Source organism: Pseudopipra pipra, chromosome 1 (assembly GCF_036250125.1).
Source record: "Pseudopipra pipra isolate bDixPip1 chromosome 1, bDixPip1.hap1, whole genome shotgun sequence".
Taxonomy (NCBI): Eukaryota; Metazoa; Chordata; class Aves; order Passeriformes; family Pipridae; genus Pseudopipra; species Pseudopipra pipra.
In genome coordinates this window covers 62,882,933-62,906,737 of record NC_087549.1, presented here as the reverse complement: position 1 = coordinate 62,906,737, position 23,805 = coordinate 62,882,933, and the positions used below count along the sequence as shown (strand labels likewise).

The window sequence follows — 23,805 nt, the reverse complement described above, 5'->3', positions numbered from 1 at the left end:
ACAAAAAAAAAAAAAAAAAAAAGGGAAAAAGAAAAATGCTCATTTAACCTCATTCTTTGTGCAGTGTAAGCCAACAACATTGCCCATGGACAATCCTCACCATGTGAATAAATTTATTGCATCATATGTCCTTGTTGCAAATCATCCAGTTTTCAGCTATAAACTTCCAGGTGAAGAGGATTCAATCTTATACTCAGTTTGAACTTAGACCACAACAAATTGCAGAATTTTTATATTGTAATGCTTCTACCTGCTAAGTTAATAAGCCTTGTTATTACCATTCTTCACCTTTAACTTCATTCTCATGTAGTTTTTGGTGTGGGATTTAGGCACACCAGTCATTACAACCAGCCTAATTAGAAATAAAGAAGGTGGAAGTGAAGATGCAGGGGTTCAAGGAAGGCTCAGCTACAGTAGGATACCCAGAGTAATTGCAATTGAGCAATTGGGTCTTGGTTATCTCCAGAGATGAACACTTTCCAACCCCTCTGAGCATCTATATAAGCATTTGACCATGTTCACAGTATGAAAAGGTTTTTTCTGATGTTTAGGTGAAATTTCTGTTTTTTCAACTTCTGCCTCCCTTCCTTTCATTGCACACCACTGAGAAAGGTCTGGTTCTATCCTCCTTACTCTCTTCCGTAGTACAGTTACACACAATGTCATTCCCCCACCAATCTCTTCCATCTCAAGGCTAAGTAATCATCAGCCTCCACTTGTATCATAAGGCTCCAATCTCAGCATCTTTGTAGCCCTTCTCTGGGCTTTCTTCAGTATACCTTTGCCTCTCTTGCTCTGGGGAGCCCAAACCTGGACACAACACTCCAGCTGTGCTCTCACTCAGGCTGAGCAGAAAGGAAGGATCATTTCCATTGGCCCAGAGTACTGTTGGCTCATGTTATACTTGTTGTCCACCACAATTTCCAGAGCTTTTACTGAAAAGCTGCTTTCCAGCCAAACACCCCTCATGTTGTTTGGGTGGGTGCTTGGAATTTATTTCTCCTCAAGGGTGGAACTTAGTATTCCCCTTTGCCTAGCTTCGGGGGCAGATCTGGGCCTAGCTTATTGGCCCAGATCTCCAGTCTCTTGACATCCCACTGAACTGCAGTGTAATCATCTGGTGTATCAACGCCGCCGCTTCCTCCTCTTTAAGGATCATCTGCAAACTCGCTGATGAGTCACTAACAAAGTATGGGTCCTACTGTGGTCCTGAGGTACAGCACTGGTGACTGGTTATCACAATCCTCCGAGCCTGTCAGTTTAGCCCGTTTTGAATCCACTTCAGTGGCCACTTACCCAGTCACTATTTTATCAGTTTGACTATGAGGATGGTATGGGACACAGTGTTGAAATCTTTGCTTAAGTCAAGAAAAGTAATTCTCTCCCCTTATCTATCAGCCCAGATATCTCACTGAAGAATGCTATATATCAGGCTGGTCAGGCAGGATTTCTCCTTCATAAATCAACAATGACTGCTTCTAATCACCTTCTTGCTCTTCATATGTTTGGAAATGGTTCCCAAGAGGATTTGCTGCAGCATCCTCGATGGACTGAGGTGAAGGTGGGAAGAAGGCATTTCCTCGAATCCTCCTCTCACTCTCCTGAACACAGCTGTGACATTTCCTTCCTACCAGTCCTCAAGAACTTCTCCCAATTGACATCATCTTCCAGAAGTAACTGAGAGTGGCCTCACAATGACATTGACCATCATCTTAGTCCTCAGGGATGCAACTTGTCAGGTTGCCTGAACTTGTTGTGTTCAATTGCTTTAGGGTTCTGGGATTTCTGAAGGCAAGTTTTACCAGTAAAGATTATGGTGAAGGAGACACAGAGAACCTAAGCCTTCTCCATCTATTTTACCACCGTAAAAAGGAAATTTATTGTCTGCAAGCATCATCCCAATCTGCAGACTCGATCTGTAGATACATGCCAGGGACCAGATGCTCCAGTGTCTGCCCAGTCAGATCTCTCTCAATCAGAAGTTTGGGCCTTACTTCATGCCACCAGAGCTGCAAAATTTTAAGAATGCTCTTAAAAATAAGAGGAACCAATTCCAAAATGCAGCTATACCACAAAATCTGTCTAGGCTATGCTTTAAAAATTATTGCCCCTTCCCTCTTTTCAGACAGCTTTGGATTTATTATGCCATGCCTATGCTCTCAGGGCAGGGAGCTCCTTCAGCTTGGTCTGTATACAAATGTATATGTATGCTGCTTGGCAACTAACATAAATTTTGTATTCTCTAGAGTAATCTGAGAATCTCTCTCCCCCTTGCCAAACAGCAGTAGCTTTCTCTCCTCATGTCGAGGTGATATTTTCACATTGTCACTGAGTGTTAAATTTTACTTATATTTGCTTAAATTAAATATGTTTAAGGTTAACCTTTTTTTAAATGGCTTATTTAATTTGTTTGAACAGATTTGGTTTATTTTTGGTGGCTAAAAACTAATTAAGTTTCTGTTATCTCCAGAGTGCAATCTCCCATGAGTTCTCTCTGTTAATGCTCCTGCTTCATGTCTCTCTCTGCCTGAGTGTAACTTGTAACAGTAGGAAAGGAGAAATTTCAGATGAAACTGTGCTTGAGAAGAGAAGGGCTTGGTGGATTGGTTTTTTTTCTTGGGGAAGGAATATATCCTCTGAAAGTAAAAAGATATCAATGAAGGAGAAAAATACATTTGATAGAATGGTACAATATATTTATTTCAATGTAATTAAAATCCAGATAAATATATTTTGAATTATTTTTTCTAAATTTTTTTAATGCTTCCGTTCTCATAATCATTTTCATTCAACCTCTTCTATAAAGTTATTCAGAAATTGTCTCAAGTACTGCTTATGACAAGCAGAGCTCACTTTCCAGAGTTTTGTACTTGAAAGTCAAAAAGGAACTCTTGGCTTGCCTCTCAGTATTTTGAGATACAAAATAAATAGCTGCAAAAATAAAACAGGATTTCTTAAGGCTTTTCAACCTTTCAGCTCATCACACTGCGAACAAATCCAGATGCAGCCACACAGAACAGAAGATTTCAGTTCACTCAAAATCAAAAGAAAGAAGATTCAAAAACATCCACATCAGTCACCAGCGTCAATCAGGCCAGCACATCTCGACTAGAAGGATTGCAGTCAGAGAACCACCGCTTGAGAATGAAAATTACAGAGGTATTGTTTATTGCATATACTGCCCAGGAACTTTATCTTTTATTATTTTTTTTGGTAGCAATTCTGAAATCTGCTTAAATGCTGACTACTTTTTAGAGAGAAAAAAATAGCTTTTCCCACAGAAAAACACTAAAATAATAGGAAAGGGATGATTTATATGAATAGCTAATTAGTACAGCGAATACTTAGCAGGTGTGACAAAATGAAAATGTACCTCAGCAAAATAAGAAGAAACATCCCCTATTTATTTGTAACAGGCCAATTACCCTGCTGTTTCACATGGGCATGCTGAGCACCACAGAAGCAGTAGTTCTAGGAGTGTAACCTTTATGTGCAAGCGTAACAGAGTCCTGCAGCCCCAGGGGCACTTAAGTCTTTGTTCCTGTTTACGGTTGAGTTCAGAGACTGCTGTTGCTGTTATTTCTCAACCTCTCTGAGAGTTTGCTCAAAAACTTCCTAGATGGGTTTTTACATCTTCTATGAAACAGAATTACATCTTTTCTTAAGATAGAAAAGACCTTTATGATCATGTAAGCTGATCCTTTTGGCACAAAGGCCATGAAGCTCCTTCAGTGAGGAACTCCACCTACTGAGGGAAAGGCTGAGTACGTGGAGTACATGAATCCCATTAGAGCTACAGGATGTACATTTATAATTATATACATCCTTTCTCAGGAGACCTGAAACGATGACAAATCAGTCTTGAAGACTGTCCAATTTGTGAGATAAGATAACAGACCTAACCTGTTCTTGCCCAATCTGTAAAGTACTCTTATACCTTGAAGAAAAGGTATTTTGTTGCAACAGTTACTTCTTTGTCCAGATCTTAAGTAACAACAACTGCGTAGGTAACTAGAAGGACTTTACTCAGGCTACCAAAGACTCCAAAAGAAAAGTTATCTCTGCCTTGTTAAAGAAAAATTAGTTCAGCTTTGCCAGCTCCCTTTCATGTGAGAGCCTTGAAATTTTTAATGAATAATCTGCCTACTGGCTATTTCTGTTCCTTTACCCTACCATAGTTTTTTCTACTAAGCCTCCTAACTCACAAGATCTCAGCCTGTGCCTTGCAAGGCTCATGATGGTGAGCACAGGTAAGGCTGATCAGAGCAATTGAGCCACATTAGTGCACACAGGGCTCTGCTGATCTCATTTGGACCTTGCTTGGATAGACTAAATGCCTAGAACCAGTGGATCCAAATCACAGTTTCCTTGTCACAGCTGACTTATACTCTCCTGTATGCTTGATAATTTGATGGATGAAGTGGTTATAGCTATGTATGCCACAATCTTACACATAAAAAATAAAGAGTTGAGGGGTTTGTAGACTGGGCTTTCAGATGCCCATATCTCATATCTTTCTCATTCACCAGTAGCTCTGAATTGCTTAAACTGCTAACTACTAAAGCATATTCCTCTCATACGGCTGTGTGCAACAGTTGAACACAATTTGTTACTTGTAGCATGATTTTTAGAGGTAGTGTAGTAGCGCTATAAGAAGACGGCTGTATTTGGCACAGTGTAGTAATTGCATTACCACCTGCCCTCTAGTCTAATTATGGAAAGCTATGCAGTTAGTGCAGATACCTGAAGAAATTACTTCTGAATTTTTAGGGATTTGTACTCTCTTTGTTTTTCAGCTGGACAAAGACTTGGAAGAGGTCACAATGCAACTTCAGGACACTCCTGAGAAAACAACATACATTAAGCAGAACCACTATCAGGATCTTAATGATATTCTTAGTATACGGAACTTCACAGACAGCAAAGGTGAGAGTTAGTAAAATCCATTAGTAGCTTAACCCATCAAAACTTTGAACAGCAATCTCATTGGATTGGTCCCAGAGCACTCAGACTTTGGAAAGACAGAGCTTTAAATATTTTGGTTGCATTATAGAGAGTATGCAGATTCACATAATAAACAATAGGGTACCCACTGAGTAGTTATTTCTGTAGGTATGTATGTATGTATGTCAGCTATTGTAATACATATGGTAAAGTGGGAAACTTCTAAAAGAGTACTTGTGTTCAGAAGTCAAGTTTTCTGTGCTGCGTGGAGGGAGGAAAGTCACAGAATGTTTCAGATCTTGCAAGAGTTAAGCCTTCATCAGTAGGAAGCCTAGTTTAATATGTGCTTGCTTCACTAGGATGCTCAAATCCTGCTTTTGGACACTGCTATCAAGCACATAAAAGAAAAGAATGTAAATATTTCAGTGCTGATTTGGACTCTAAATGCAGAATTGAAGGCACTCATGTATGAAAATTCTTCCCTTGGAACTGATAAAAAAGGATTTCATGACAACTGTAATATTCCTAAGTTGTCTCTTGCATCGCTCCCTGAAGAAATACATGCGAGAGAATTGCTTCCATTAAAGCCATTTCGCTTCTGGGAAGCAATAAGATCTGGTGCATAGTGCAATAAAAGTGGAAGCCAGGACACCCACCTTCCATTTCAAACTCTAGAATGGATCAACTTTGTGGCTTCTGGCAAATAACTTTGTACAGCTGAATATTACTATAGTATGTGAGAAACCAGTTGCCCTGTGTTGGGAAGTTGTAGATTTGCATGTTTGTTACACTGCAGGCTTCCTATCGATGTGAAACCATAAGCTTGGTTAAGTGGAACAGAAGCTACTCCTGTAAATATAGTTGTTGCAAAATAATTTTAGAACAACAGCAAACAGTTCACATATGTTTTTGAAGTATATTGAAATTTTGGTTGGATGAGGTTACTTTTTCTTGCGCCTTTTGTTTTAGCCTGGATATACACTGGGTTGTGTAACTTGTGGCAAAAAAAAGAAAAAAAAAGGAAGAGTTTCCAGTGTCCTTTTTTAAAAATAAAAAACAGAAGGGGGAAAAGGAGGAAAATGAAAACGTAAATAGCTGCTGGAGGCGTGTGATTATTGGGCTGAGATCAGGAGCAAGAACTAACATCAGTGAGTGGGATGAGGCAGTTTTACCAAGTGTTTGAAAGGAACACATAGAATGTTCCTCTCATGTCAGATGCTCCAGGAAAAATGATAAATCATGAATAATATTTCAAGCAGAAAAGATACATTGCATTGTGCCAAATGCCCATCTGAATTTGGGTATGAGAAACAAAAAATTATTCTCAAGAGATACACTGGGTATAAATTTAGGATGGGATGCTTCCCACAGTAGGATACACTCCATTAGCAGTAGGATGCTGGCAAAGAAATCAAGGATAAAATATAACCTTCCTGCACTTACTTGTGGCTATATCTACAAAAGACATTGCTGCCTAACTGCTGCTTTAAACAGCACCATCCAAAATTTTCTGTGTTTTTGTTTTTCCCACAGTAGAGTTCCCTGACTTCGACATTTCTGCTGTGGGGTACATATTTAAAATCACCTGCAGGTACAGAGCCTTAATGTCCAGAGTAGCTTGAAACTATGTATTACTGGGATTTGCAGGGTAGATATTCTTCTGCATACTGAAGTTGCCAGATAATTTTCTCAATGGACCTACTGCATAAATCTTCACCCAAAATGTGGGGAAGGGGGAGAAAGATGTTTTCCCTTGGCCATCTATGTATTGAAAGATTAGAGTATCCATTTACCTGGGAATGAGAAAGACCTGGATCCCAATTTGAAGCAGGTGTTCGAAGCTTAGTCCCATACCTGGTGGCAAATGCTCCAAGCAGCATGCATATTATGGTGTATCCTGATCCTGAATCAAGTGACATCAAATATTCATATTTCCAGGCTCTGAGCCACCATGACCAACAACCCTTGCTAGCCTTTTTCTGTCCCTCCATTTCCATTTCTTTTGCCTCTTGTTTTCCCTCTTTCCACATTTCCCTGTCCCTTAGCTACATGTCTGAATGTCCTCTCTCTCTCTCTCACTGCATCCATTCCCAATAGTCAACTTATGTGCTTAATTTAAATTTGCCATTCCAATCAAAATAACAAGGCTTTGGACAATTCATGCTGCTGAGTCACTGCTGTTCCTGTGCAGATTCAAACAGACATCACTTAAATGGTACTTAAAAAAATTCTGACCCTTACGGCTACAGATAAGCTAACTCTGAATGACATAACTATGCTTTCTGTAGCTATGTATTTCATGTAAGTTTCTGTAAAGGAAAGTACAGAGTCTTGAAATTATGCATGCCTGATGGTATTTGAGTGAAGCTTCAGAATTGTAAATAAACTATTAGCATGACCTAGAAGCAACCATGTCTCTCATCTGCACCGTGCAACTGGGGAAGCCAGTCCAATATTGTTTTTAAGGCGATGATGAGGTTTGTGCCTACCTTGACCTTATGAAAAACGTGAGCTGAGAGAGCAGGAATAGGACAGTGAAGAGAAACACTCATAATAGGGGCTGGCTCGGAGCTAAAAATCGTAGCAGATCATTTGCCACATTCACTTTGTAACTCAGTCTCTCGTCAATTGCCTTTATGAAATACCTTGCTGTTCTGGAGGAGTTCATGTAGAGAATGCCATGTAGTGCACTGTTATTGCTTACACAAACTCAGGGCACAGCTCTTCACACTACAGATCACAACATGGGACTTGGGCAATGCATCTCTAACAAGCCCTAATCAAACTTTCATGTCATAGTACACTTCAGTAGGCTTCTGATCTGTAAAAACTGTCCCGAGTTAAAATTCCTAACTCCTATAGCCAAGTGCCAAAGGAGGTTATTTGACTCTTCCTTCCCCACCACCCTCATTTATATCAAATATGGATTTAGGATACAAGTTTTAAAATGTTTTAGCCAAAATAGGTAGACACAGCTGTGCACTCCTATACCTGCCTGACCTCAGGCAATGTTTCATAACTTTGGGATTCCCAGTTAGCTATTAACAGCAACAGCTCCCAGTGTAGCCCAGGAGCTCTTTCCTGGCACTGGGACTGCTCCTTTACAGCACATTTCAGTACATCTCATTTAAAGAGAGATATTATCTGAAACACTCATCTCTTGTTCACAAATGCATAATGTCCCTGAGACATCTACAGCAATTGGCTATGTAAGAAAAGCAATTAGAAAAATGTGATTTGTGGTTTATGGTTTGATTGCTTTCTTTTAATGCAGGCTTTTAGCTGTGCTGCTAGATAGCTTTGTGTGGTCAAGCAGTTCTCAACATGCTCCACAGACTGTGGCTCTGGGACTTCAGATGGCTTTCCCTGTCGAATTTAAAAGGGTATTCCCTTAACTTCATTCAGTACTTTCCTTGGATGACTTTGAGTCACTATGTCTGCTAGTGACCTCACCCGTGTACACAACGCAACATTAACTTCTGTCCCCAGCATTTTTTAGATCTGGTGGCCTTCCTGGAGCAGCAGTCACATTAGAGCCTGGGTTTGAGGCAGGGATGGGCTATGAGGTAGACCAATGCTTGGATCTGTAACTGGCAGTGCCATTCAGCAAGAAGAGTCAGGCTTGAAGGCACAGCTGTGTTTTTCAGGCTGACATTTGGAAAAAAAGGAGGACGAATGCTTGTAACTGTGATTCTGCGTAAAGAGGAAGGTTGTGTCCCACAGTTCCAGGGAAGAAATACCCTGACACGGACAAAACTGTGGGAAATCAAACGGGTGTTCAGGCTAGGGAGCCTGAAGCAGCTGCCCAGCAACAACCAGAGCTTCCCAAAAGGGCTCCTTGCACCCAATCAGTATGCCAGAAACAGGAGAGACTTCATGAAAGTAGAAGTTATTTCTGCTGTGCAAGTTCCTTTAGAGATAAAACTACTGAAAAAAACATACACAGAGGGAAGATAGTTGTAGTTGGGGGAGGGGAAGGGGGCTGGATAATTTTGCTGCACTTGGAATCTTACTATTTTACTCTACTTGACTTCTATTTGACATTTTAGTACATGAAATCATTTCCACATGAAATAATTAATAGATTCATAGATTGCAAGAGTTTCATATAAAGTGAAGCTCAGAAGAAATCCTGCAGTAGAGTATCCATCTATCACTACCTTGGCCAGTACATTTCAGAGTAGCATATTAGGGAAATTAATGAATGACAGCCATCCTATGGGAAGTACAGAAGAAGCAAGAGACAGCCTTGCCATAGGCTCCATTTATGAACAAACCCTTTTCGCAAGATCTCTCTGCAAGCACCCTTCCTTGCTCAGAAAGCCTGTTTTAAGCCAGAAAGCAGCCTTTACTCATTGCTGTAAATGAACTGGGAGCATTCATTTACATGTCAGATATGCCTACATACTGTCACCTGTCACGCCACTATGATGTTCCCTAGTGTTAGTTTTTCCCCATGTAAAAGCAGCTCAAAGAAAAACAGATTTCAAAGGCATATTGCTCTCAAATGTGAAGCAAAACAGAGTTCATCCGTGATAGATGGGGGAAATATCACTTTTCTGAAGTTTGTATGATTCAAGTATTAAGCTTGAGATTGAAATACTGATTCAAAGGTAAAGGTTTTCAGAAATAACTCTTGTAAAAGAATACTGTTTTAAAGAAAGGATAGATTTCCTTATATCCCTTGTATATAGAGGTATATAGAGATATGTATACTAGTTTCTATAAAGCCTAGCAAATGGATTTAACCCCGAGATAGGAGCTTGTTTCTATTTCAACAGGGAGATCAAACTGTCAGAAGTTCAGTGCCTGTCCTTTCTTTCACAGAAATTAATCTGTAGTAAAGGGAGTTCACTTAAAGTAGTATAAATCAGAGCAGAACTTTGCTGATTTTTCCTTTCTTCCTCTCATAACATAACTATCAGAAGTCATAATTTAGACTACCTATGTGGAACGCTTACTTCAGGAGAACTTTTTCTGATTACCCAGCAGACAATGTGATCATTTTCATTTTTCCTTTAATTTTACTTTCTTTATATCCAATTCACCTGAAAAGCAGAGACTGGCCAGTCATGTTTCACAGTACAAGCAACAGAACTGGGAAATATTAGAGCAGATTTTAAAAATCTACCTCTAAGCTTTAAAATTTCTAGACCTCTTTAATACATCAGCAAAGTTATCTCTGCCAGCTCTTCTAAGTCATTATTAAATCACACTTACTTCTTTATGGGGCATAAAATACGATTTATAGCAAAGAGAAAACAACAGTAAAATTGATGTTGGATGAAGAGCAGTTCTGCCACCCAGTTGTAAGCCATCAGAGGAATATTGCTGCTAAAATGTAATGATGAAGATGTTCAATAAAGCTGCAGTGTACAAACATCAACAAAACAAGCTTCTACTTAAGGAAACATGGTTTCTAAACTCTTGGAAGAAATTGAAGTAGCATCAGTCACCTGGTGCTTCCTGCCTGCAGCTGAACAGGGGTCATTAAAATGCATGGCGCATTTAAGCCTGCCCAGGTAATTTTGGCAGCACCAGGCTGCGGAGTGATGATATGTCTGAAGCGACCGTCACCCCTGGCAGAGGGAGAGGCAGCAGCTGGGAGCAGTGACCTCCTCGCTGAGCCCCTGGGCAACCTGCATCGGGTGTGCTCTTGCAGCTCAGAGCTTTGTAATTGGAAGCTTTGCCACAGGTAGGAAAAAGTCCTGAGCTAAAGCCTTCTGGCTCTCACCAGCAACTGACAGCAAGCTTTGTTTTCTAATGAACCCATCAGTGAGTGCAGTTCGAGGCCCTTGAGATCTATTTGTCTGTTTTCCCCGACAGTTTTTTGAATGGAAAGTGCTCAGGCATCACTTATCCAGACTTCTGAGTTCCAGTTTGAGGTCTACAAAGGTGAAAATTGTTTAGAAGGTGCTTCTGGGTAATGTAAATTCAATTTAGAAGGTAGTTATATCATCCCAGTGCAACTTTCTCAGTAGTATCTGCATTGGAAGATAGTACCCTGAGAATGGAAAGCATTTTCTAAGTGGTATAATTAATGGACAGAGGAGGAGAAGCTGGGAAAGTACTAAAAGCAGTGCTACGCTTTCCAGAGGAAACTGGGAACTCAAATGCTTACGACTAACCTTAATTTCTTTTCTTTCAGTTGTTCATATATATAAAACTAGTTTTCTCCATCTGTAAGTTTTTTAAGTGTATATGATAAGTGTTTTTCCTTTAAGCTCCAGCTCCTAGAAGCATATGACTAAGTGAGAATCTTGCTCTTCATTATTTAAATGAAAAGTAAATGACAAATGAAGATATTCTAGTTTCCGTATTCTGCAAAATAAAAATCTAACCATTCCTCTCCCAAAAAGCTTAATAAATAAGAATTATCTCCCCTTTTCTTTATTATTTGTATTTTGAAAGAAGCAAAGAAAAAAAGGAAAAAGGAAAAAAAAAAAAGAAAGTGACAGTTTCATGTGAATTTTGTGTGTATTTTATGCATATACATTAAAACTTGCATTTGGTAGCCTTGTATACAGAAATTTATTCAGTGTATTAAGGGAGAGTCATCTGCAAGGGTGGTAGAAAAGGGTCTATTAAGAATAACACACGGTGATAAATGGACGGTTGGTGTTGAGAGGTGAGTAGGCAGAGAATATATGATTTCTGCTCTACTCTAAGCTAAATCCCCCACCTTTTTGACAGGGACCACCTCCTTCTCTCTCTCTCTCACACAGTGCATCTGAAAGTACATGAAACTCCTTTAGTGGCATACAACACAGATTAATATATTAAATCACATATTCTCAAACGTGAACAGTTGCATATTCCAATCATTTGATGAAGAATTATATCTTCAGTGGCTTTGTAAAATGTTAAGTTGCTTATCTGGGCCAAATGAGTTGGAACCCTAAAATAATTAAGTCATAGGGCTTTTCCATCCCTAATTACAAGGGTTACTCAAATTTTTACTTTGGTCTATATCAAAAAGTCAGCAGTTTTCATTGTCGGCTTAGATCAGCTCAGGACTGATCTGAACTAAACTGAACATTGTTTTTAATCATAGAAGTAAAAAATGTTCTTTTCTACGTGACTGTTTATAGACATCAAAAGCCTTTTATGCAAAAAATGTCAAACTCAATATACAAAGAAATGTGCTATATAGAAAATAAAAACTGAATTCTTGTAACAGCAAATGCCACACCAGCAAACTTCAGGCTGCCCCGAGACAATAGACTTCATTGCTTAACCACTGTCAGATTTGACTCTATGCTGTCTTCCCTTCACATTTAAACCATCACTGAATCTTGCCATCTCTTTCTTTTAAACAGTCTTCTTGCCACACCTGAATTCCTTAGCTCTCTTTTACTGACATTTTCTTGCCCCACTCAAAGCAGCTTCACGTGTTCTGGTCACCTTTCTCACCAAGACCCTTCTCTTCAATGCAACATAAGTGCAAAAATTTCTCTTCTGAGCTGTAGTGATCCTCATGTCTGCACATTGTTGCATCCTCACCTACACTCCTCTTTCCACGTTGCTTGTTATGTTTTTCACAGCAGAAAGGGAATGCTGTCAAATAATACCAGGGATGACCTTGCTGGGAGAGCAATTATTCGTGTTGGAGTTTGCCTTCAAAACATTTCTGTTTATGCTTTCAACTTCTTTCCTCACTTGGTGTTTCTGCTGTTTGTATTGTCCCACCAGTGCCTGTCTATAACACATATATTCCTTGCATGCTAGGAGAATTAGATGGGGCTTCTGAGCACAAGTAGAACAGAAAAGTAACTTAAGCCTTCAAAATGCACTGGCTTTGTCATGCTATTTTCTTTTCCCTTTACTTTTTTTCTGTTTTTCCCTCTCATGCCCATTTTTATGTTCAAATCCTCCAGTATCCTATTCAAGAATTTACCTTAGACTTCTTTTCTTTGCTGCCTCAATGCCTGCAGCAATCACTGTTTCTCTATTTGTGTGGCAAACAACTGCTGGTGATGGATTTGGAGCTGCTCTGTAATTATTTATGAAAGCTGTGAACTGTCCTCATTATTCAGATGCTTTCCATGTGATTTTATTTGGCTTAACACAGCAGGATACTTTGGAAAAGCAGGCAGGAACAGAAAGGATCCCTGGCAAAGATGGCCTTCTTAAAATGGCTGTGTTTGCCCGTGTTTCTCAAGGGGAATGATACCATGGGCTTCAGCACTCACAGGGACTCACAGGACACCCAGGGGAATTAAGTGAAGTGAGAGATGGGGAAAATTATGATCTTCTTCATTATCACTGCACAGAAAAGAGAATGGCAGGAGAAAGCTTAATGACATCATTAGCTGTCCTTCCTGCAGACAGCCTATGGACCAGTGCAACTGATATGAATCATATTTCCATGCTAAATGATAGCAGTAGCAGATAGTCAAATGACAGCACCTAATTGCCTATGTGATTATGAGAGTACCAAGGTTTTATACATCAATGATATTATAGTTTTTCTAGGAAAAGATTTAACAAAGAAGGGTGTTTCTTATGAAAAGGTTACAATTTCTGAATGTAAGAACAGTACAGTTACATTAATTTTCCCCTTAGCCTCAGTGTAGATAAGAGAGCATTATACAGCTACAAAGAGGTGGGCAACAAGGTTTGGTTTGTGGGGTTTTTTTAAAGGTGGAGGGAACCAAAGGAAGGACAAAAGAGTTTTTGTCACTTTTCTGTTTCTTCAAGATAGTTTTTATGGAGGAATACATCATCCAACACATAAGAGTACCAAATTCTCACAGGAAAACCTGAGAACAAATTGGAATATAGGTAGAATAATTTTACTTTGTGTCACTATGGATATCTGGGAAATTTTAAAATGGAACAATTTTAAAATTGTCACTTGGTCACAGTAAAATAAAATTGAATGTCTTGTCCATCCAGATGGTGAGAAAGCCATTTTGAAAAATCATCTTGATCAAAATCCACCAGCACAGTGGGGTTCATCAGACCCTTGCAGAACAAGTAAAGATCCCATAGAAGACATCAACTCTCCAGAACAGTAAGTATATATCATTAGCTGCTGGTACAATATGAGGTACTCCTTGCTCTCCTGGGTATGCACATGCTTGGGTGCAAATATTTGCTACTGTTTTAGACGTATATTCCATCCTGGACACCAGCTGCCTTGCTGACAAAATGTTAATTTAAATTATTACATTTCCTCAAAGCCCATATTTCTCTTTCATGCATTTTTTATGGGAAGATCTTCACTGTAACCCCCTTTCAGCCAGCCCCAGCTACAGAGAGGGCCTGAAACATCAGCAACAGAGAATGTGAATGGTGCCTCCTAAAGCACCAGTAGGCAGCAACGTTGCACTGTGGTGCCTCCCTGCCACCTGGTCACCACCTCAGTGAAATTTAAAGGATATCAGGGGTATGAGATCCAAAGGTGCCCCAAAGGCAAACTAACATATTGCTTTTCTTTTGTCAGAAACATCCATAGCTAAAGTTTCTGTAGAGAGAAATGAAGAGGATGTACATAAGTGCACACATGTCTTATGGCTCTTGTCAAAAGTCCAAGTCCTTCCACACACCTGCCAGAGGGGTTCATGGTGTACATAGACATTTTATTCTTCTCCAATCTTAAGCTAGCTGAGAAATAAAAAACATTCTGAGGGCTTTTCAACGTTGCCATAGCAGCTGGACCTGAGTTTTGGCATAGGAAAGCCTGCACCAAGTAGTCTCCCTTAGAAACAATGCTGCAGCTACAAGGAGAGGGTGGCACAAAACAGTGGCTAGATTTTTGGAAGGGAAGGAGTCTTATGGTGTCAGCCTTTCTCTCTAGGAACCTATGCAATAAAGTCATGTCCTACCCTCTAATAGATGATCGGGACCTGCCATAGGCCAGAACTCAGAGAAGTGCCATATTCATTTGTCCCTGGATCATCCATTTCCTCATGGCAGTCTGGTGACACGAGCATTGCTTCATCAGGATCTGAGCTAATAGTTGTCGGACTCCTGAGCAACTTAAAAGCTTATTTAAAAACAGAATAAATTAAACAGATTACTAGAATGAGTCACATGTTACATCTGTGACAGCAACCCTAATTTCAGATAGTAGCTACTCTCTTGTACTACCTGGTGCAGGAAAACACGTGGATTTCTAACTCTGTCCTTACACTTAAAAAAAAAATCTCACAAACCTGCAAAGAAGCTAATACACACACACACATACACACATACACCAAGAAAAGCCCACAGCATATGAAATATCCTGTAATTTCACAAAGGCAGGGCTCTTGCTGAGAGAGCTCTCGTGACTTCATGGGGTCAGCAGAGTGCTTTAATGCACAGCTATTAGAGGCCTGTGTTTTTTTCAGCACCATTTGTCAGAAATAATGTTTTGTGAATGCAGACTCACCCACATGTGGCCTCCTTACATTAAGAAAGATGCTAAGAAAAAGACAGACACTCAAATAATCCAATTGTCTTGATATAGGTTTAATACAGACAAAAAAAAAGAAAGGTGATGACAGAACTTCTTCTAGGCTAGTGATAACCGATGACAAGACTGAGATTTCCTAAAGGTCCTGAAGAGTGGGTCAGTACAAATCTGAACAGTCACTGACATTTATGGAAAGCAATTAATAAAATCCTGCTAAATCGAAACAGTGTCATTCAGCATTTGCACAGCAGTGAATGTGCCAGGTCCAAGGATCAATGTCTCCCCTGAGGGTGAGCTGGCAGTTTGAGAGCCACACTGCCTAGGCACAGTGGACCTGACAGAGAGGAGAAGTATAGCCATCTTCAGGACTTCCTTCTTTTTGACAAGAGATTGCCTCTCTCCAAACTTTTTACTCTTTAAGATATCCTTCTGCAACTGAGGGCTTGTTTATCAGCTTGTCTGGTAGGACTTCTGGCCTTCAGTGGTTACTAAATATGCAATTTTTGTCAAAAATAAAAGAAAGAAAGGAGTAAGAAGTAAGCTGTAGTTTCTGTCTTCTCTTTCTTATTTCACTTCATACATAGGGCACCTGATAGGTATTTGCACAGTCTGAGAAACCTATTTCTTTTACAAGAACACAAATCTCAAGGATATTAGTCTGAAAAATATTTCCTCTTTGTCACAAGCCTGTGAAAGGAGGATGTTAAGACAATAATTTGCCTGCAGATCTGTTAACTCTTTGATGGCTGTTGGAAAAAGAATCATCCCAGCTTCCTGTGCTTGTCAGCACTCATTACAGCTGACATCTTCCAGAATAAAAATTCTTATAGAGTACAGAAAAGAGTTGATTTGGGATTTTTTCATTCTTTCTTACCACTACTGCTATATTTCACTGTTTGCAAGTATGATTTCTTATTCTACAGTTGTGTCCAAAGTGAAGGCACAGCAGTATACATGCACTTCAGCCTCAGTAGTGCAGGAAGCTTTTTCACCTTTGTTGATGGTGTGATGTTTACATCATCTCAATCAGAATGTGAGAAACACTTGGTTTGTGCTTGCCTTAGAACCCCACACCTAGGGAAAATGTGGTCTGTATGACCGTAAAGCAGCCCTAGAGCAGGAATATAGATGATTCTCAGTCCCTGTTGCATCCCTTAGTCCCTTTCCTGCTGGCCAGGATGCCATACATTATCCATACTGCCGTGCAAAATTTGCCATACCTAGTCAGACCATCAGATAAGAAGAGCAAAAAGTGGATGCTGACTGCTTTCTCTCCTGTTTACACTGGCTACACAGTGTAAATTAACACTTCCTACAGTAGGCAAAACAGTGCCAGTGCACAGGCTCAAGCCCTGTGCTTTGATTTTCTATTGTGCTTTTTAGCATACTCCCTAGCACAACTGTTTCAACTTGTACTCTCCTGGGTAATGCTCAGCAATAATCTGGTGTTCAGAAACCCTGTTTGGGGGATGCTTAGCTGCGCGGATGGATGTTGCACCATGCCAGTTCATCTGAGGTCCAGAGAGCAGCCTGAATCAGTTCAGAATAGATACAATAGTTTGTTTCCCAGCAGACTGAGTTGTCTCTCACACACACAAAGTCAACTTTCCTGCTGGGCAGTCCTGCTTGCTTATCTAAAGATCTCATCAGTCAGCTTATCTGTGTGATGGCTGCATGAATACATTCAACGGTTTATCTTCTGTGACCCTCAAAGTCATCCTTCTGTGCACCTTCATTTCTGTCTATTGTCCTCTCTCATCCGTGACCTACATCCACTGAATTAGTTTTTGGCACTGTTAAAAATTTATACTGTTCTCATTTTAACAGCAACAGTATGTAACAGCCTTCCAGATCTCTAAGTAAAGGTGATGATAGATTTCTGAAGGAACCCACTGAAACCTGCCATTTTAATAGACTATTTCTATATGCAGGGTTTTTTTGTAACCTTCAAAGCATAACTGGAGCCAGTTATTTTAATTTTAGTAACTAAAAATTCTAATTCTAAGAAGTTGGTTGTGGTTGGATTATTGCATTAACAGCCATATGCCTCAGCATGAACATGCCTCTGTTATTCAGTTTCTTCATTGACAGTGGATCATATTAGTCTGTGATCTTACTCAAATCTGTCATTAAAATATAGTAGATTTAGAGTGATTAATTTACTTGCTTGTTCAACATCTTGCTTTATTGTAGTCTTTAAAACTACTCCAGCTTCCCTGCAGCTGCTAAAAATCAACATTTATGGGCTGCAGAATTAACTGAAATAATCCCTAAGTGTTTAGACACAGCTTACACACTCCCGCAGAACTTTGGATGCTTGACAGTTACAGTACTTGTTTCTGTCCCCCCACATACCAATAGATCTCAGTAGTAGTTTTCTATTACAAAACCAAAATATTTTTTCAAATGCCTCTGCCCCCTTTGTGGTATTGTGCATCCCCATGTGCATTGCATTGTGTTCCCATTTACACTGACGTTGGAAGTCAAGATTTTATCTGATTTATATTTTCCTAAAAAATGGTATTTCTGTACAGAGCTGAGGACATATGCCCTGTCCTGTTGGGTGGCTGCTCTGTGTGTGGCACCACCTTTCCTTTCCATGTCCTTCAGTGGTTGTCTATGATTCTAGACCCGCTAATACTAACCATTCCCTCTTCAAAATACTGGACCATATACATGCTTTCATATTCATAGAATTCTGGAAGGGACCTTGAAAGGTCAACCAGTCCGATCTCCCTGCAATGAGCAGAGACAACTTCAACCACATCAGGTTGCACAAAGCCCCATCCAGCCTGGCCTTGAATGTTGCCAGGGATAGGGCATCTACAACCTCTTTGGGCCATCTACACCAGTGTTTCACTACCCTCATCATAAAAAATTTCTTCCTTATATCTAGTCTAAATATACCCCCTTTTAGTTTAAAATCATCCAGTGTCCTATCACTCCATGCCCTCTCCATCTCCCTTGTAAGCCCCCTTTAGGTACTGGAAGGCTGCTGTAAGGTCTCCCTGGAGCCTTCTCTTCTCCAGGCTGAACAACCCCAGCTATCTTAGCATCTTTTCATAGGAGACATCCTCCAGCCCTCTGATCATTTTTGTGACCCTCCTCTGGACTCATTCCAGGTCCACATTCTTCTCATGTTGGAGGCCCCAGATCTGGATGCAGTACTTCAGGTGGTTTCTCATGAGGGCAGCATTACCTCCTTTGACCTGCTGGCCATGGTGCTTTTGATGCAGCCCAGGATACAGCTGGCTTTCTGGTGTGCAAGTGCACATTGCTGGGTCATGTCTAGCTTTTCATCCACTATCATCCCCAACTTCTTCTTAACAGGGCTGTTCTTGATCTCTTCATCCCCTAGCTTTTATTGATACTGAGGGATCCCCCAAAAGCACTGACAACACTGGTGTGGCAGGGGAGGGAGAAGAGAAAAATCACTGATATTGCAAAAAAAGCCCTAGAAAGAGTGAGGCAAGGCACAAACCCTACAAAGAGTGAAGCAGGTCACAAGATTTACTTTCGCTTAAGGAAAAAATAGCAGGTTTGTTTGGATTTTTCACTTGTTTTGTTTTGTGTTCCCCTTAAAGGGTTCTGTCTAAACTCTTTATTGTGTGTGAGTCTCCAGGCTACAGTTCTCTGCCCCAATTCCAGGAACTAGTTTTCAAGTGAAAGCAAACTTTTAAGTACAGTTAAAGGAAAATTTGCCACTCACTGCAGCCACCATTGGCATAGCTAAATAAACATGCTTTGTCCATGGTATGGCTAACACTGAAATGGATGAAAAAAAACAATCCTATTCACTTGATTATGCAACTGGATTCTTTTGGAATAGCTTCAAAAAGCTCTTTAATGAGAAGTCTATAACAGTTGAACAGAGTAAGCATTTCCACTGGTGGGAAAATAAGCACAGGCAATTCTGCATTTGACCCTGCAACAAGAGATGGAATGACAATCCGCAGCATCAGGCTCATAAGGATTCAGCACATGGAAACAGCGAGCCATGCCACCTCTGCACTCCTTGGGAACAAGGCATGATTTCATTGATAGCATCAGAAAGAGCTGGGCACAGTAGCAAAATAACAATGAATGGATTTTGTTTAGCCCCAGGAATGCATTGCCAGCACTAGAATGATCACCACTGTGGATTAACATTGCATGAAACTTTTATAGGGAGTTTGAGGGTGAAAAACAATGAGAAAGAGTTTCCTGAATAGACAGACAACATCTATTTCTACTGCATATCTCTATAAGCAAGCCATAATTTGTAGTGAAGAAGCAAAAGAGAAGAGTATTACATTTCTTTCTGTTTGAATTTAAAAGCTGTACTGCTTGGTCCCTGAGCAGTGCAATGGATGCCTTGGTATTTGTCTCTGCTTCCTAACACAAAGCAAAAAAGAAATTAAATGTTGTTTAAATTAGAAAGGCTGTCCAAAGACTAGCTTTCAAACATACACCTCTTATAAAGGCCTATACACAGTCATTATATCAGATAACAGGGAAACATAAATTTACTGATAAAATGCTTTCTATGGGCATTTTTCTTCTGGAATCAAAAAGCCAGTCTTCAGTTCAGCTCAGTCACCTTGACAACTGTCTTCTCTTTAGAAAGTGCCTCTGTGTTTCAAGGGTGACTGTCTCCAAATGCTAAGCCATCTTGTTGATAACATCTTGATGACTGAAAATATCTCTTACACTAGCAAACATCAACTGGATTTTGATTTTGTGAAAGGTGCTAGTATATTCACAGCACAGGGGTAGCAGAGCCCCTCATGGCACCATCTTCTCCAGGGAGAGGGGTTAGATGGGATATCTGTGAGCACAGTTTAGTATCCATTTAAGAAAAACCTAATACAAGATATCATTATGTCAACCTGCTTGGGAAAATGAATAGAGAATGCTAGGTTCTTAAATACAGAATTTTGGTGGTAGGTTAGACTGCTTTTATAGTGCCAACTCCTCAGGCCCATAGCACTGACTGCTGGAACTCAAAAGTGTCCATCACCTCAAAAGCACAGACAAAAGCTTTAAAGAGGAACTACTTGGAAAAATCCATCAGTCCCAATTCCCACCCGCCACGCACCTGTGTTTGCCTTAGCTGGAGTTGCAAAAATGCCATCCTTAATCCTTGTGCTAAGTGGTGCATGGCTTAAAACTCTGTGACCTCATACATGTCTACACAGTTAGCCAGGGCTCTGCATGCAGTCGATAGCTTTACAAGGGGCTGGGGGATCACCAAGCCATTCACCCCTATTGCAAGCTTAAGGTTTTCCCTTTTCATGGCATCAGCACTCTAGCAATTAACCTGAATGTGCCTGGGAATTTTACAAGGTTGTGGGATGCTGAGAAAGCACCCTTAGATTCCTCTGTCATGTCTAACCTGTCAGAAAAATTCCCCAAGGGGAAATAACATCATGGTGGCATAGCTCAACAGCAGCAAGTGCAATGCTCTTGGCATTAACCCTCCCAGTCGCAGCAGCAGGCACAGGAAACATCCTAGCAGCAACCTGTGAACACATCAACCATGTAATGTATTGCATCTTCCCCTTGGCTAACCCCTCTCTCTCTCTCCGTCTCTCCTTCAGCATACAGCGTCGGCTGTCCTTGCAGCTGCCCATCCTTCACCATGCCTACTTGCCATCCATAGGAGGAGTGGATGCGAGCTGTGCCAGTCCGTGCGTAAGCCCCAGTGCCAGCCCTCGGCACAGACACGTGCCGCCCTCCTTCCGAGTGATGGTTTCGGGGCTGTAGGAAAGGGAGATCAGTGCTTCCTGAACTGCTTTTAAGTACTCAATGACTGGACTAAACATCTGACCTGGAACTCTGCTACAAACATGTAACATTGGCTCTTACCACAGAGGAACTGCCGCTGAGGCCCTCATCACAGGAGTGCCCGTGTAACTCATGTGGGAAGGCAAAGGAGAAGGACACAAGGAGTTTGATCTGTAGCCTTATTCATGGAGTTTTTATTTCTTCACCTAGAAGTCACTGAAAAAAAACATTTCTTCCAAAATTTCTACTAGCAACAAGAAGGCTGGGAAATACGGATCTTGCAAAAAAGACACTAGGGAAAAAAAACCAAACACTCAAATGTCACTGAGCTTTGTGTGGCTGCTGAGAACATGCAATTCTATACTGTATCCATGTAAGGAAAATGCGGTGGTTGACCTATACCATGTTGAAATAGATACACTCATTTTTACAAGAGTTGTGTAAAATTGCTGGAAACATTCTGCACTGGTTAGTCTTGCTTGTTTTCATTTCAGGTGATGATGTTCAGTAGGAAGGAATTGTGAGAAATGATTCCTCAGGTGTCATTGAGACTGCAGCGCTGTGAGCAGGGTCACCTCTATCTTGCAGCTGTATGTGAAACCCAAGCAGAGCCAGAAGCTCCAGCTCTCAGTTGCCACCGGCTGGAGAGCTGCTAGTTGCAAGAGGAGCACTTTGCCCTTCTCCAGGGGCAATGGTAGTAACTGCTGACCATCTGCAGCTTCATTTTAAGCAAAGTTTTTGCACCTATTTCAGAATAAACACCACCAATCATAACATACTAAACTGTCTGGAAAAGTCCTAGGGCTGATAACTCAGGAAACTGAGGACAGATGGGTAGTAAAGTCTTAATGTCACAGGATGAATTGTTTTTCCTAATTTGTTTGAATTGTGTCACACATAATTACAATAAAATTAATTTAGTTGACTTGGAGAGGGGGAGGGGCTAGGGCACAGCACTTTGCTGCTGCAGGCAAAGCCTGCAGAGCACATAGATGTGAATATACACCATGTTTGCTTCGTACCTGTGTGTGACAGTTGTAGCAGATAATAGAGAGGACAAATCCAATTTACCAATAGAATATTTTATCTGAAGCCTAAAAGGACTGTGAAAAAAAAAAACAAAGGGTTTTATACTTTAGCTCCATTCCCTGAACCGAAGCAATTAGGAGGAACGATAGTGGCGTACCGTCTGAACCAGCTCTGGAGCCAAACCCTCAGGCACAGGTGAGACACACATGCAGCTTCTTTTTCCAAGGGACTGGAAATGTGTCCTCTGACTTCCAGGGCTGTTTGCTGAAAGTAGGGGGGGAAAACACATGAAGCACCCACTGGGCTCTCAGTTTTCTTTGACCGACACCTGTGCATCTCAGACCAAACCTTTGGAATGACATACCTACAAAGGTTTACAAATAGCAATGACTGAAGCACAGTTGAAGGGGTTCATTAGCTGAGGGACTTAACTGCAGCTTTGACAAGCTAGCATAAATCTCCATTAAAAATAAAATACTCCTCATAGTGGCCAAAACCAACATGAATATGTATCTGAATCTTACAATCAGGAGCATCACAAAATATTTCACTTGGCACATACAGTAAGAGAGGGTATGGAAATATCTGTAGTTTTTAGAACAAAAAAAACCTGTAAGTATAATCACAGATAAAATAGAATTCATTACTCTGTTTAAGCACTAAACACTGACGTTGTCACTCAATGTGTGTTGACAGTATTCTCTTGCTTTATTAATATCATCAGGGCCTGGTTTATTTTAAAAGGAATGTTAATTTTTAAAAAGAGAAAATTACAATATTGTATATAATGTATACACAAAGATCTCTGTAGAAATATTATTCCAACTTAGCAGGAAAAAAATTCAGAAGTATCAGACCATTGGAGGTGAGTGTGTGTGTGTGTGTGTGTCTGTAACTTCGTGAATACTGACTGTGTGACGTTTATTAGGTTTAAACCATGCAGTACATTCTTTGTCTCAATGATACTGTAGTTTCTCCCATAACATTTTTTTTACTTTACTGCAGATAACAAGACCAACCAAGTGAATATAGCTATTTAATGTTTCTGTTCTTTTATACTGCAGCAAAAATGTACTGTAAATTTATGAAGAGGCTGTGCCCCAATGGCATTTTCCAATGATGTTAGTGCACAAATGCTTTAAACTAGACTGGAACTGCCAGAATAAAATGTAAATGAAGAATTTCTTGTATAACCTTATACTGCATGAGATCAATTTTTAATAAATTGTTGCAAATCTGTTTTTATGAATAAAATATGTAAAACCTAGCCTTTTGGACTCAATGCCCTCTTCCCCATAGCAAAACCATTTTTAATGAGAGTGTGTGTGTATATAAACATAAGTATATATAAAAGCCTCCTTGGAGAAAGAGGAATCCTATTACAACACCACATTTTAATAAAAATGTAATATGTAATAAAAATACACATCCTAGGAGCTGAAGGGTTTGCATTTTGACAAAATAGATAGATGAGCCTCTGCCCTAAAACACAGTTATTGCAATACTCATGAGCGAAGTCTAAGACCTTTTTTAAATGGGAAAATAATATAACATATACTGAACATTTATATCCAAACCATACTTAATCCACTCATTATTCTGTCTTGCACTACAGTGAGTGTGAATTCAGAAGAGAATGATTTTACTATTTCACATAAACTATT

At 40.1% G+C, this 23,805-nt stretch overlaps 1 protein-coding gene across 2 annotated transcripts in view; it reads left to right on the top strand.

Annotated features, from left to right (window-relative positions):
* The window catches only part of GABBR2 (gamma-aminobutyric acid type B receptor subunit 2), a 477,952-nt gene extending 454,544 nt beyond the window's left edge, over window positions 1–23,408 (top strand). For both annotated transcript variants that reach the window (XM_064659239.1, XM_064659230.1), the window contains 4 exons: window positions 2,977–3,159; window positions 4,797–4,926; window positions 13,843–13,960; window positions 20,926–23,408. In XM_064659239.1, coding sequence (XP_064515309.1) covers window positions 2,977–3,159; window positions 4,797–4,926; window positions 13,843–13,960; window positions 20,926–21,091 — 597 coding nt within the window. In that variant the 3' untranslated portion in view covers window positions 21,092–23,408. The remainder of the gene's footprint in view (window positions 1–2,976; window positions 3,160–4,796; window positions 4,927–13,842; window positions 13,961–20,925) is intronic.
* Window positions 23,409–23,805: the final 397 nt, after the last annotated feature.